The sequence below is a fragment of the Suillus fuscotomentosus genome (assembly GCF_016647785.1).
Source record: "Suillus fuscotomentosus strain FC203 chromosome Unknown F5891scaffold_43, whole genome shotgun sequence".
Lineage (NCBI taxonomy): Eukaryota > Fungi > Basidiomycota > Agaricomycetes > Boletales > Suillaceae > Suillus > Suillus fuscotomentosus.
In genome coordinates, this window is record NW_024539555.1 from 71,058 (window position 1) to 83,733 (window position 12,676).

The window sequence follows — 12,676 nt, forward strand, 5'->3', positions numbered from 1 at the left end:
TTGACGGTGCTTGCGCGGATGTCGTCTTGTGAGTGGGGAGTGACCGACATAAAGGAAACGTAGCTCCTGGGTTGAAGTAGTCTGCAATTGAATTTGACAAGTTAGGAGATTGAATGTAAAGAAGCATGATGGACAGGTGACCGTGTTTCAACCACATTATAACGTATTATGTTGTTATTGAAACTTACCCAGCTCTGTGCAAAGGGGAATCATCTTGCGGTGGTGACACTGTGCGTATAATTTCGTGCTTGGTTGCGTCATTCGCATGCTCGGGTTCTAAGTTATCCCCAAGGCTTCGCGAAGAAGTTGATCTGTCGCTACCGGCATTCGCAGACATAAAAGACACAAGTAAACGGATGTCGGGGATCAGATAATGAATTCGAGTCTCAGGTCTGTCAGTGTCGTGAGTAACCCAACTAGTCGTCCTGGATGAAACGGTTAAGCGAGTATCCGACTAGATTATGCAATGTTTTGTGAATATTTTATAATTTCGATGGTGTCTGAATCCAGATTTACATAATTAAGACCATCACCTTGGCCAGTCACCGACAACCAAAACCGGAATATTCCGTTATTGATATGTACCTTATAGGGGTACCTGCGCAATGACATCCTCATGACTCTGAAAATTATGTATAAAGAGGGCACCTGACAGGTCGGTTGTGCGGCTCATCACTGCTACGGTACAATTGTACTACTATACACAGATGCCGGTGACCTTTAAGGTTGCAACGTTGTACAACGGGCAGTGCCGTTACTTCCCAAGTCGAGATTTACGGGTACCTTCTTCCATTACAAGTGATCCCAGTCAGGTGTCACGCCACTGATCATCAATCATTTCTCTTTTAATGGGGAGATCATACGGTAAGTCCATGCATGTACAGAGATGAATAGTATTAGTCTCACCGGGTGACCTGCCCTCGTGCAGCAGCGAAAAGAAGACACCTAACAGAAGCTGCAAGATCCGAGTAAGTACTCTGAACTTTGAATCAAACTCAAAGTGAAACTCCAACTGACCGTCACGTTGATCATGACAGCCCCAGGATTGTCACCTGGTCACACAGGGTATCTCCATATGTTTGAAATTGCTGCTGCACTGCTTCGGCTAACAGGAAAACTCCATCTCGGAACTTCAGCCCGTTGGGCCGGTCTGTCCTAATTTGGCTATCCGGAAGCCTTCGATCAATAGCAGATTTCAGCTTGATCATGGACAGAGAGGTTCTAAGAAAAAAACGGACAGGATCTAGAACAGACTCCAGGACGTACAACGGCATTAGCCGAACTTCCAGGTTCCTTCCTTGCATCGAGAGGCAGCCACGCCCGTTACCATTTCCTTATTCAACAAGTCATGTCACTTCCTGGTACCACCCCACCGGACACGGCGCTGCATTGGCAAACAACATTGACTAGGCCTAGCGTGGAGTTTGATGTCGAGGATGAAAGTTCACGCGAGGAAGTGGATCAGGTCAGCTGCTGAGGAAACTCAAATCACGAATTTGGCTCAAGCTCGTGGTTTTTTAGGATGTGGCTCCAACCGAGGCGGACATAATGACCGTCACAGCAGAACTCGTGTTCAACGAGATGCCAAGTCATCTCATATACATTTCTGACGACTATGAAACTACCCTTATCGATCGTGAGACTCTGGTGGATCTGTTCCGTCCGGAACTGATCAGCGTCTGCAAGGACCTTGTCTCCAAAGACGAACTTCCTGACGTGGTCAGACAGAAATTGAGATATGCAGCCCTTTCTCACAGATGGCTCAGTGTCGGGGAACCAACATTTCAGGAGATGTCCGTCGAAAGGAACCATCAGTCTACAAGGCCTGGGTTGATCAAGCTCCGCAACTTTTGCCAAAAAGCAAGGGAATACGGCTGTCGCCTCGCTTGGTCCGACACTTGCTGTATCGACAAGAAAAGCAGTGCGGAACTAGATGAGGCCATCAGAGCCATGTTCAAGTGGTACCGCAATGCGGAGATATGTATAGTTTTTCTTGCAGACTCTTCTTCTATCTCGGACTTTTCGGAGGAAGTATGGTTCCAACGCGGTTGGACACTCCAAGAGCTTCTTGCCCCTCCACGTATCAAGTTCTATGGCAGGCATTGGGACGAACTCAGCCATTCGCGCAATGACAAGGAAGACCATTCCATGCTAGAAGCTCTTGCTCGTGTGACGGGGATATCTCGCCAGAATTTGCTATATTTCAGTCCGGGGTTGGTCTATGTTCGCGAGAAGATGATTTGGGCGTCCAAGCGGAGAACGACAAGGGTGGAAGACATCGCTTATTCCTTGATCGGAATTCTGAATATCAGCCTGAATGTGGCGTACGGAGAAGGAGAGCGGGCATTTCGCCGCCTGATGGAGGCGATCATCCAGGCCTGTCGCGAATGGCAGATACTGGCGTGGGCTGGTCCCCATTCCCCATTCCAAGCCAGCATCCCCCGTTCTCCTCTGGCGTACTGTGCTTTCGCCGGAGCATCCACCAGTATACTTTTACCCAATCGCTATATAACAGATCGTCCCTCCAAGCTTGGTGACCCTTTTTTTACGATGACGAAGAGAGGCCTGGAGCTGGAAGTTATTCTGGTAGAGATGATGCTGCAGCAACCGGCACCACGACGGCCAGGAGGAACACAGAAGAAAACTCAAACTATCCGCCTCATCTCCGATTCTGCGGACTTTTTTGACGTCACAGCCCAGTGCGACATTACCTTCCTACCATTTTCGCAGTGGGCGGTCGCTATCGTGAATTACCGAGCTGATGATTCTGGAAAGCGTGGTGGTGTTGGAAAACTTAAACCCGCGAATGACTACTTGTGCTTCATACTTGGATCTAGTATTCATAGTGCGCATGGAGGGTGGCAAAAGGTTGAAACGCAAAAAATTGTGACAATTCGCACCAAGAGGGAGGTGTACCAACGAGTTGCGACAGTGTGGCTTTAGCATTCTATCTGCTCGCTCGCGTTGTAACATATCTCTATCTGTACAGGACAAAGGTGTCTTACCTGAGTTCTCATAATCAGTACATATACCGTCGCTGATACTGAAAGCTAAGCTTTCAGTATTTCACCTTTTGGTGTAACGGCTATGCGTGGCGGCGGTCTGACCATGTTACAAAAGGTAGCATAAATCACGCGTCTGCTCTGCGGATGGTGGCTGAAGCTAAGCGCTGATGCCTCTTTTTTCACACACGCAGCTGCTTTACGCCGTATGAACGCATTTAGACCAAAGTTGCATCATACCTTGTCATGCATGAAATAAGCCCAGCGGTCTGACTATATATATAGTTGACTCCTTCGTTACCATGTAACTTCTTCCACCTGCCCGCATCCATTTGAAAAGCTTGTTAAGCCGTCGACAGCATACAATCTTGATACATCCGTTGGTCTTGATAAGCTACGTAAATGGCTATCGAGGAGGTCTGCCGCATATTCCAAGAGTACCTGCGGGAAAGCATCCCGCATCGGTTAATCGCGATATCAAAGATGGAGGTCGTAGAGCAGCAATGGGTGGAGGAGTTATATATGCCGTCTATCAGGGCCGTGACGGAGAAAGATATAGAGCAACACACGTTCTACCTGAATCAGAGAAGGGATGAAGTGATCAGAAACATTGTGAAAGGCATTGTCAGATATGCCATTCTATCTCACAGATGGTGCCGCGAAGGAGAGGTGACGCTCCAGGAGATGACATCGGGTAGTACAAAGCTCGGGAAACCCTCGAGTTGTCACAAATTGGCAAACTTCTGTCAGAAGGCAGCGGAGTACGGATGTGGTTTTGCCTGGGCAGACACATGCTGTATCGATAGGTCCAATCCCTCTCCAGAAGAGCTCAATAAAGCCATGCCTCGGATGTTCAGGTGGTACCGCAATGCGCATGTCTGCATTGTATACCTTGCGGAGTCACTCACATTGGACGACTTCCTGTGCGACTCTTGGTTTTTACAAAGCTGGACTTTGCAAGAACTCCTCGCCCCAGTCAGAGTCAAATTTTATGGGCGAACGTGGAGACCGATCAATACACGAGCCGACAACGATAAAGCTGACCGGAAGTTGCTGGCTGCGCTTTCCACTGGCACCGGAATTCCGGTGCAAGACATCCAGTGTTATTGGGCGGGGACGGAGAGAGTGCGTGAGAAGCTGATGTGGGCATCTCGCCGGACTTCACGACTAGCAGAGGATGGTGCTTACTCACTGTTGGCACTTTTCGACGTGCATATGAACGTGGAATACGGAATAGGAGACGAAGCATTTGGTAGATTGATGGAAATGCTTCTGCAAAGAAGCCAGGAGTGCGATATGCTTGCCTGGGCTGGAATAGCATCCACCAAATACGTGTTCTTGCCACCATCGGCACAGGGGTATAGCGTTCATTATTTGGACGAATCCTATAATCCCAGTCACGACCACTACGGATTGCGAGGAGACCAGGATATGAGTGTCGTCGATGGGCGGTTGAGAGTAAAGCTCCTGATGGTTGAGTTACATGAGGCAACATTCGGGAACGAAATACCTTTCTTGCAGAGTGGCTACCATGCATGTGCACTCTTGCCAAAGGGGCTGCCCTCCAATGTGACGATAAATCATGTGTCCATTGTTTCCAGCAACAATATGCCTTGGCGTCCATCCAAATTGGCCCTCGGAGTTGTCGATTACAGATGGACAAGTGATGATGAGAAGGGACTCGTGGAAAAAGGCCGCACCCATTTCTGCCTCCTCTTTGGAGCGGATGATACACAGACAAGTTGGCAGAAGCTAATGACGGACAAAGTGGTCACCATAAAGACTGAAGACAGCATTAGACAACGTCTAGAAACTATATTGATGTAATTTAACGACTTACCATTGGTATCATGATTTTGAATTTAATCAGTCCCAGTCTAAGAATGTCTAACATTGACTATTGAGATTTCGTGATAGTTCAGTTCCGTCGTGACTGTGACAACATAAGAGTTGTGATTTAGTCACGCCTAGTTCTGAATGTAAATGTACGGTGCTGGTGAGGCTCAAACGTTCGACAACCATGTCCAACACCATCGCACTGCATGTGTTTTTCTTTGCACGATATACCAGCCACATCTAACGAAAACTTAACACAGGTACCCGCTATCGAACTTTACCTTTAGGTGAGTTGTGATGTGAGTTTGCGGCGATCAATTCTAAGTTGCGAATACCAGCACAAAAGAGGCACAGCCTGAAGAGGACCCTTCCGTATCTGCACGTCTCCAGCGTCTCCAGAACAACTATGAAGACTTCGGTATGCGCCGCACCGTCGAAGGAATCCTTGTTGTGCATGACCACGGACATCCGCACATCCTAATGCTCCAAATTGCGAACGCGTTCTTCAAGCTGTACGTTTCTATATTCGATCGCACTTTCATTCTAATTGGTTGATCGTGTATTTAGCCCCGGCGACTACCTCAAACCGGGCGAGGACGATATTGACGGACTCAAACGACGCCTCGACGAGCGCCTCGCGCCGCCAGTCGAGTCCAAGCAATTCAACGCGTCACATGGCGTTGACAACGAGTGGGAGATCGGTGATTGTCTTGCGCAATGGTGGCGGCCCAATTTTGAGACGTTTATGGTGCGTTCGTCTTCCTTGTAGCGAATGAGCGATGCTGACACATGCTCGTAGTATCCATTTGTGCCAGCACACATCACGAAGCCAAAGGAGTGCAAGAAACTTTATCTAGTTCAGATGCCTGAGCGGAGTACGTCAGACGGTCCTGCCATACTTTTCATTCAACTTGTATCTTCACTAGAGGTCCTTGCCGTGCCGAAAAACATGAAGCTCCTTGCCATCCCCCTGTTTGAGCTGTATGATAATGCTGCACGGTTCGTCTTGATAGCCTTAATAAGCTTGAGGATGCATGTTTCATATTGGTAACGTCGTATAACTTTAGATATGGTCCCCAGCTCTCCGCGATCCCGCACCTACTGTCAAGGTAACCGCCCATCCAAGCTGCACTAGACGAATTCCATGCTTATGAATACTGCCTGCAGATACAACTTCATTTATCAGTAAACTTCGAATGAAAAAGTTGGTCTGGTTACTACCGCAGCACCATATATCACGAGAGATGCATTATGTTCCTTCCAACGGAGCTAATTTTTGCAGGCCACAAACCTGGTGTAGGTACATAGTTCACAGATGAATCATTTATTCCTCTATTACTGTTGTAGCTCTCGAAACTTTTGTTGCCCATGTTTTTGTAGTGTAATGTGATAGACTGATTTCGTAGTAGTCGACATATTTGAATCTCTCGATGAAAGGCGCCGAGGAGTTAGCCGAGAGGTCTTTCTTTGAGTGGAGGCATGATGCAAACGAGGCTTGTTGCCTCCCAGTAGCCGCCGTCCACACATAATTCATCGCCGCTCAAGACATTTGTATTACTCTACTAACTACCTGCTGACCCGTTCCTTTCAACGACCCAATCACATACCATGCCTCCAACGGATCTTATGAAGAAATCACCTACTGCTACTACCACTAACTCGCCCGTAAATGTCAAGCTTCTACTAATCGGGAACGCTTCAGTAGGGAAAAGTAGTTTGCTTCTACGCTTCTCGGACGAGCAATGGCTCCCTGAGGACGAAGCGAGTGCAACGATAGGCGTTGATTTCCGTGTTCGTTTGTCATTCCGTGCTTTGGCCAATTGGAGAATGAAGTCGTGTCCTGACCCTAGTTGGTATAGGTGCACAAGATGGAGGTCAACGGACGGAAAGTGAAACTCAGTATATGGGTGCGTTAGTTCTTTCTTTCCCTTGCATCTGCATGATAATGATGTCTGTTCTGCAGGATACAGCTGGCCAAGAACGATTCCGTACGATCACATCCTCATACTACCGTGGTGCTCAAGGGATCGTACTTGGTGTGTTCTCGCTCGCTTTTATGAGATGAAGTTTCGGAGGCCTGATAATGCTGTGGTACAGTGTATGATGTAGCAAACCGCGAGACGTTCGAAGCGCTTCCGAAATGGTTTTCAGAAATCGACACCTATGTCTCAATCACAGTGCCGAAGATCATTGTTGGAAACAAGGTCGATAAGGTACTTGCTTTTTCCCTGATCATATCTTTACGTACTCTTGTTATTCTCTGGACCTCAGTCCTTTTCATCGACCTGCTTGCACTGCAATTGCATCGTTATCATGGAATCTCGCCTACCTGTTTTTCGTCACCCACACTGCCCATCTCGTTACTTATTTCCTGCCAACCGCTGACACCATTCCAGGAAAACTCTCGACAAGTGTCCACGGACGAAGGTTCCACTTTTGCCTCTCGTCAGAATGCCCTCTTCGTTGAGGCCTCTGCAAAGACGGCTATAGGGGTACGCGAGGTATTCGAGGAGCTAGTGGCACGGATTCTTGAGACCCCAGAACTATGGGCACCTGTTGCACCGGAAGCTGGTGTAAGTTTTGGGAAGCGGGGTGAGGAGGACGGGATGCCGGGAACGATCAATATAGGGCGTGACACGACTGCACAGGACGACGGGAGCTGCGGATGCTAGATTCTGTGTTTAAGCGGCTGTCACTATGATGCCGCTTTGCATGCGACGGATAGAACCCACGGGGGTCGGTGCGCCCGCTAGTGATATTATCGAGTTTTGTGTACGATGCTGATTGCTGTTTGTGCGGATAGATCTGCCTCGGACACGACTGATATACCTTGATGTGCCTACGTACTGCACTCAATTCATGTACTATAGACACGCGGGCCATCTGGAGGAATCAATCCTTGTTACATTTACCATCGCCTTATAGGGGTAATAAGCAGACTAGTGGAATCTCAAGGTGCGGAATGCTGTGGGTTGGGTGAGCACGAGGCATTCATATAACTACAGCCACCTATTTGTTTCTAAAGAATACGGCTGTGATCAGAGTCGACACCAGGAAGCAGACTCATTGTCCACGCGAGTATGCATGCGGCAATCACCAGATCACACATCAGTACACACGATGGGTGCGCAGTATAAGCCATGGGTTGACCATATGTTAATGAAGATTTGGATGAGTGCATCAATGATATGACGGTTCTCTGAAAGCGAAGTAGCCGCTGATACGCATATAGCCATCTAACCTTTGGGATCTGACCTCAAAAACCGGCATCGATCATCGACAAAATATTACATAATACAATGAACTCAACCGTTAAACTAGTTAAACTACTCTGCACGGGAGACAAAGTGAGTTTCGCTGCAGATGTCAGTTAGGTCTAGACTCGTCGGGAAAGGGTCCAGGTTGAGTAAGAGCGGACAGTAGCCGAAGAACAGCCTCGTGGTACTTCGCCACACTGCGGCGGCGTGGTCACAGTATTGATTCCTCCAGAGCCTCAGATGCATGTATTAATACCAACGTTGTCTCATCATCCAAAAGGGCAGACCACAGCCCTTCGTCTTCACCAAATACCTTCCACTGGATTTCGGTTCTTTGCACAATCATAGAACCGCCAGTGATTACGCCAGCAAAGGTCACATTTCCATTAGTTGGGGTCTGCATGATATTGATGCCTTTCCAGAGTCATATGTCGAAGAACGTCATCATCATTGGTCAATCTGGGGTGGGGAAAAGCTCCCTCATTAACATGATTTGTCACAGGGCCAATGCTCCTACTTCGAACGACACAACCGGTTGCACAAGGGAAGAGAAAGGGTACACATGTAATCTTGGGGGACAATTATCATGTCAAGTACACGACACAATTGGTCTCGAAGAAGGGTTTTGGGGCTTCCTTTTCGCCCCGAAAGCAGAAAAGCGGCTCAAAACGTACTTGAAGGATTCGAGAAAACCGTGGCACCTTATGGTGTACTGCATACCGGGAAATCGAGGCCTGAAGAAATCGCATGCGCGTAACTTTAAGAAGTTCAAGTCGGTGGCGGACAAACTAGGTGTGCCGGTCGTAGTGGTCGTTACCCATTTGGAGGATTTCGGAGGTTCTTTGAAGAATTGGTGGTTGGAGAATCTGGATACTCTCAAAAACCTCGGTATTCCGGACACTACTAAACATGCATGCGTCACTGCACTACCCAAGGAAGAACTGGATAAATATTACAAGAAAGGACAACTCTACGATGATTCCTGTCGAGATGTCAAAAATCTTATCAGAAGCATTCTTTGGCCCAGCACTGGTCACCGGTAGTGGGGCACCTAGTACTAATGATGGCGCAGTCCGCCAGTACCTTGCGATTTTCACAGACATGCCACTTACTCTAGAGCATCACTCTGAAGTCATAAATAGTATCCGAACTTCCTCGCTTGTCAACCTAGCATGCTATTCCTTACTGGTACATGTATACTACCCATTGTTAATCACGCCTAGCTACCTCCATCGAAGTTCTACATAGGTGCTATATTAATCTATCGCTAAAGGACTCGATTACGTAGTCCAAGTCCATCATCATCACTGGTTGTCTTCGGCCGCAATCATGCTCACCTAAAACCTTCATGTCTTTCCTCATCATTACCGCTGCAGATGTGTCCAGAATTGTATCATCAATCCACCACTCTAGGCTTGAAAATCTGATGGCTTTCGTATTTCATACCTTATCCTCAGGTTCTGGCTTCGATGCCCCGTTGCGTGAATCAATCACTATGGCGCAACACAATGCACTTTTCATGCCCGCACGAGTGCAGGGATTAGGGACCAGCATCAAGGTGGTCTCAATTCCGCGTCATCTTGTCGATCAAGGCGGGCTTCCTGCGTCCAGCCTGGTTTTGGACGAAACCACGGGCGGCATACGTGCAATCGTGAACGCGAGGCAACTAACAGCTCTTCGCACAGCTGCTGGTGCGCTTTCAATCCATTTCGATGAACAACCATAGAAATCAATTATACACATGAGCAGGTTCTCTGCTTGCTACGCGTCTTCTCTTGTCTGTTCGAGACCCAACCACGTTCCTCGCTTTCGGAGCTGGCAAGCAAATTGAGGCGCACGTGGATCTCCACCTTCGTGCCTATTCGACTATCAAAACTTGCACGATAGTCAACAAGTCAGACAATCAAAGGCTGACCGACCTTATCATCCGCCTAAAGTCAGCTCATCCAACAGTCACATTTCAGTCTCTAATTTTGAAGGATGACCTTACTCGACTGGAACAAGTTACCCGTGCAGCCAATATCATATGTACAGCTACATCTTCAAAGGAGCCACTTTTCGAGGCGAAATGGGTGTCTCCAGGGACACATCTCAATCTCATTGGGAGTTACACGCCTGAAATGGCAGAAGTCTCTTCAGAATTGCTATATCAGGCTGGAAAAGTGGTTGTGGACTCAAGAGAAGCATGCGCGTCTGAGGCTGGGGAGCTCATAAAGGCCAAGTTTAATGAAGAGGACATGGTTGAAATTGGAACGCTGGTCCATTTTGACAACGACTCGCCGGATGCTGACTACAAGAAGGTTCACGCGTTGTGCGACGAGGTAAGACAGGCTGGTAAAATCACTATATTCAAGAGCGTGGGGGTAGGATTGCAGGACGTAGCCATCACGAATATGGTGGTGAATCTCGCGGGAGAGATTGGTACTCTTTTTAGCTCCTATGATTAATTTTGATGATCAGTTTTACTGAAACAGTAAATTCACAAATCTACATTAGGCCTCACTAGCACTAGCTAGCGCAACCTGCTGGAGAAATTCAAGGGTTCTCTGCTCGCTGGGGTCATTTACAATTTTCACAGTTAAACAGACATAAGCATACCTTGTACATGTACAATTCACATTCTTACAGCACGCCTCCAAAGATTCCTATCATCATGGCACTCCCCATACTCGATTAAAGACATCAAGAACTTGATCAACCATGGTTCATCAAATGTTCACTCGTCAATCCCACATTCGTGTTTGATGTTATTATGAGGGAAACGACCATAGCTGCCCTTTATTGAGTGATCACGTGACGATGTTTTCTGAACGGAGGGAATATGCTCGGAGCTCCTCATCAACTTGAGTCAACCCTCTCGAAATCACGCTTTTCCAGGGTGGGATAGAACAGGCCGTATTTTTTCTTATGGAAAGAGCGCGGCTTATTGCATAAACTAGCTGAAGCCTGAACACATCGAAGGCGAAGGGTAACCCGTTCTCCAAGTCAACTCTGCAGCATGGTTCAAAGGCGACACCCAACACTCCTGCTGGGACGAAGCATTCTCCGCACAGACAGACAAAAAAATGTATGTCCCACACTCACCATCAACACTGAGATTACGCCCGCAGGCTCTCGCTCGACATAACTTTCCCAAACCACGCCACATACAAAATCCCCCAACATGGCATGAGCCATTCCCTCCAAAACACAACAAGCCCCACCGCAGGATACACAGATCCCTTCTATCTCTACAACGCAGACGTCTTGGAATACCTCTCAGACTCGCCGACCTCTCTCTATCTCGCTTATCCAAGCTCATTTTGCAACGTCTATAGTGGTTGTTTCAAATGGACTTGCGTCGGAAACGTGGATTGATGTTGCTCATGTGGAGAAAGCCGGCGTAGCGATGCACTGGATATTCGAGTTCCGCGTATTCCTAGTACCTACTCCCAGGCCCAGTACCCACCGATATCTTCACACAATACGCACACCTAACGGGAACAGCGCCCCTCCCAGAGGTCACTCGGCTATCACCAGTGCCGTTGGAACTAACTTATAAATTATACGGGCCACCGAAACTTCATGACGGGAGGTCCCACAACCGCGTTGTTGATGATTGTTTACGCGTTTCAATTGCCAAGCTTCCGCTCCAGCCAGTTGCCAGTTGCATAGCCGCCCTTTGACTGGGATAATGCTTAATTTACATGTGCTCTGGAGAGGAAAACCATTGTGGTTTGTAGCCTTAGTAACTAGTTCGAGTCAATGCTTGTAGATGGACGACACGGGCAGTATAAATACGCAGAACGTCGTTGGGCTCTCACTGCTAACCCGTCTGCAATCCAATGGTAAGGCATTGATCTTCCCTGATATTCTTTCTGCTGACAAGTCGTTTAGCCTGAATCTACCACACCCTTGCACACGAGCCCACACTTTGGCGTCTTCGACGATTGCGTCGAGTCAGATACCACCAATAGTGCCACTGACCCAGAAGACGAGCACACACTCGCTGCTTCCGGTGACCTCTCCCTCAGCCCAAAAGAAATGCTTGGCTTTGTTCTAAATGACATTCGTCGCCGTAATCGTCTGCGTTTGAAGGCGAGGCGTGAGAGTGCCCAGTACAGTCCACAGGTGCGCATGAGTCACGTTTGCATGATTAGTTACATTCTTATTGATGGTTGCGACATAGGATCCGGCTGGGAAATTCTGGGACCCATTGACTTTTTCACTGATTTCGATTCCTTTAACACCTACTGAGTATTTCGACAGATATGAACACTACTGCGTGCGACGTGCTGAAAATTTTCAGCGTGCACAAGCAGAAGCTGCCTCGGCAGAAACCCGATCTCGTGCAGCTGACTCAGGAGAGTCAACCTCTAATCACTCGAGTGCTTCATACGATCACGGCCCGGAACAATTCGTTTCTGAAGTCCCTGAACCCGGAAGTCCGAAGTGAGATGTTGACGATGGAGTGTAGTTGTATTATATGCTGTATAATATCCAAGACCCCTTTGAATCCATAATCATGCCTTGAATTGTAAATGTAAGCCGGGGGCCCATTACATAATTGCGAGCAAGACTGAGATATGTAGATGGATTGTG

General features: G+C 47.9%; 7 protein-coding genes across 7 annotated transcripts; all 7 read left to right on the plus strand.

Moving 5' to 3' along the window:
• Positions 1-1,348: 1,348 nt before the first annotated feature.
• On the plus strand, positions 1,349-2,943 carry F5891DRAFT_1191425 (heterokaryon incompatibility protein-domain-containing protein; the record flags this gene model as incomplete). Its single annotated transcript, XM_041367450.1, has 2 exons — positions 1,349-1,465; positions 1,522-2,943. The coding sequence occupies 2 exons, from the start codon at positions 1,349-1,351 to the stop codon at positions 2,941-2,943; spliced, it is 1,539 nt and encodes a 512-aa protein (XP_041223379.1).
• A 352-nt stretch (positions 2,944-3,295) lies between these two features.
• Positions 3,296-4,929, plus strand: F5891DRAFT_1046119 (uncharacterized protein). Its single transcript, XM_041362278.1, has 3 exons — positions 3,296-4,466; positions 4,513-4,785; positions 4,843-4,929. Exons 1-2 carry the CDS (start codon positions 3,405-3,407, stop codon positions 4,573-4,575), a joined length of 1,125 nt encoding a protein of 374 aa, XP_041223380.1. The 5' UTR covers positions 3,296-3,404; the 3' UTR covers positions 4,576-4,785; positions 4,843-4,929.
• A 63-nt stretch (positions 4,930-4,992) lies between these two features.
• On the plus strand, positions 4,993-6,274 carry F5891DRAFT_1046125 (Cleavage/polyadenylation specificity factor subunit 5). The gene is made up of 8 exons (XM_041362279.1): positions 4,993-5,042; positions 5,099-5,125; positions 5,177-5,350; positions 5,406-5,586; positions 5,638-5,713; positions 5,765-5,837; positions 5,906-5,947; positions 6,006-6,274. The coding sequence occupies exons 1-8, from the start codon at positions 5,023-5,025 to the stop codon at positions 6,025-6,027; spliced, it is 615 nt and encodes a 204-aa protein (XP_041223381.1). The 5' UTR covers positions 4,993-5,022; the 3' UTR covers positions 6,028-6,274.
• Positions 6,275-6,446: 172 nt separating this feature from the next.
• Positions 6,447-7,510, plus strand: F5891DRAFT_1129759 (ras-domain-containing protein; the record flags this gene model as incomplete). The annotated part of the gene is made up of 5 exons (XM_041364437.1): positions 6,447-6,629; positions 6,698-6,745; positions 6,802-6,874; positions 6,936-7,051; positions 7,235-7,510. 5 exons carry the CDS (start codon positions 6,447-6,449, stop codon positions 7,508-7,510), a joined length of 696 nt encoding a protein of 231 aa, XP_041223382.1.
• Positions 7,511-8,059: 549 nt separating this feature from the next.
• F5891DRAFT_506459 (P-loop containing nucleoside triphosphate hydrolase protein) lies at positions 8,060-9,291 on the plus strand. The gene is made up of 2 exons (XM_041372063.1): positions 8,060-8,469; positions 8,518-9,291. Exon 2 carries the CDS (start codon positions 8,524-8,526, stop codon positions 9,136-9,138), a length of 615 nt encoding a protein of 204 aa, XP_041223383.1. The 5' UTR covers positions 8,060-8,469; positions 8,518-8,523; the 3' UTR covers positions 9,139-9,291.
• Positions 9,292-9,397: 106 nt separating this feature from the next.
• F5891DRAFT_1046134 (NAD(P)-binding protein) lies at positions 9,398-10,827 on the plus strand. The gene is made up of 2 exons (XM_041362280.1): positions 9,398-9,786; positions 9,845-10,827. The coding sequence occupies exons 1-2, from the start codon at positions 9,444-9,446 to the stop codon at positions 10,540-10,542; spliced, it is 1,041 nt and encodes a 346-aa protein (XP_041223384.1). The 5' UTR covers positions 9,398-9,443; the 3' UTR covers positions 10,543-10,827.
• An 831-nt stretch (positions 10,828-11,658) lies between these two features.
• F5891DRAFT_506517 (uncharacterized protein) lies at positions 11,659-12,642 on the plus strand. Its single transcript, XM_041372064.1, has 3 exons — positions 11,659-11,922; positions 11,972-12,205; positions 12,264-12,642. Exons 1-3 carry the CDS (start codon positions 11,920-11,922, stop codon positions 12,528-12,530), a joined length of 504 nt encoding a protein of 167 aa, XP_041223385.1. The 5' UTR covers positions 11,659-11,919; the 3' UTR covers positions 12,531-12,642.
• Positions 12,643-12,676: the final 34 nt, after the last annotated feature.

Excerpts from the sequence above, each read along its gene's own strand:
- F5891DRAFT_1046134 (XM_041362280.1), top strand. The coding sequence starts at position 9,444 with ATGTCTTTCCTCATCATTACCGCTGCAGATGTGTCCAGAATTGTATCA. Across the intron at positions 9,787-9,844 it reads AGCTCTTCGCACAGCTGCTG|GTTCTCTGCTTGCTACGCGT; the intron begins GTGCGCTTTCAA and ends ACACATGAGCAG.
- F5891DRAFT_1046125 (XM_041362279.1), top strand. The coding sequence starts at position 5,023 with ATGTCCAACACCATCGCACT. Across the intron at positions 5,838-5,905 it reads CTGTATGATAATGCTGCACG|ATATGGTCCCCAGCTCTCCG; the intron begins GTTCGTCTTGAT and ends GTATAACTTTAG. Across the intron at positions 5,948-6,005 it reads ATCCCGCACCTACTGTCAAG|ATACAACTTCATTTATCAGT; the intron begins GTAACCGCCCAT and ends TACTGCCTGCAG.
- F5891DRAFT_506459 (XM_041372063.1), top strand. The coding sequence starts at position 8,524 with ATGTCGAAGAACGTCATCATCATTGGTCAATCTGGGGTGGGGAAAAGC.
- F5891DRAFT_1046119 (XM_041362278.1), top strand. The coding sequence starts at position 3,405 with ATGGCTATCGAGGAGGTCTGCCGCATATTCCAAGAGTACCTGCGGGAA. Across the intron at positions 4,467-4,512 it reads ATGGGCGGTTGAGAGTAAAG|CTTTCTTGCAGAGTGGCTAC; the intron begins CTCCTGATGGTT and ends GGAACGAAATAC.
- F5891DRAFT_506517 (XM_041372064.1), top strand. Across the intron at positions 12,206-12,263 it reads GTGCCCAGTACAGTCCACAG|GATCCGGCTGGGAAATTCTG; the intron begins GTGCGCATGAGT and ends GTTGCGACATAG.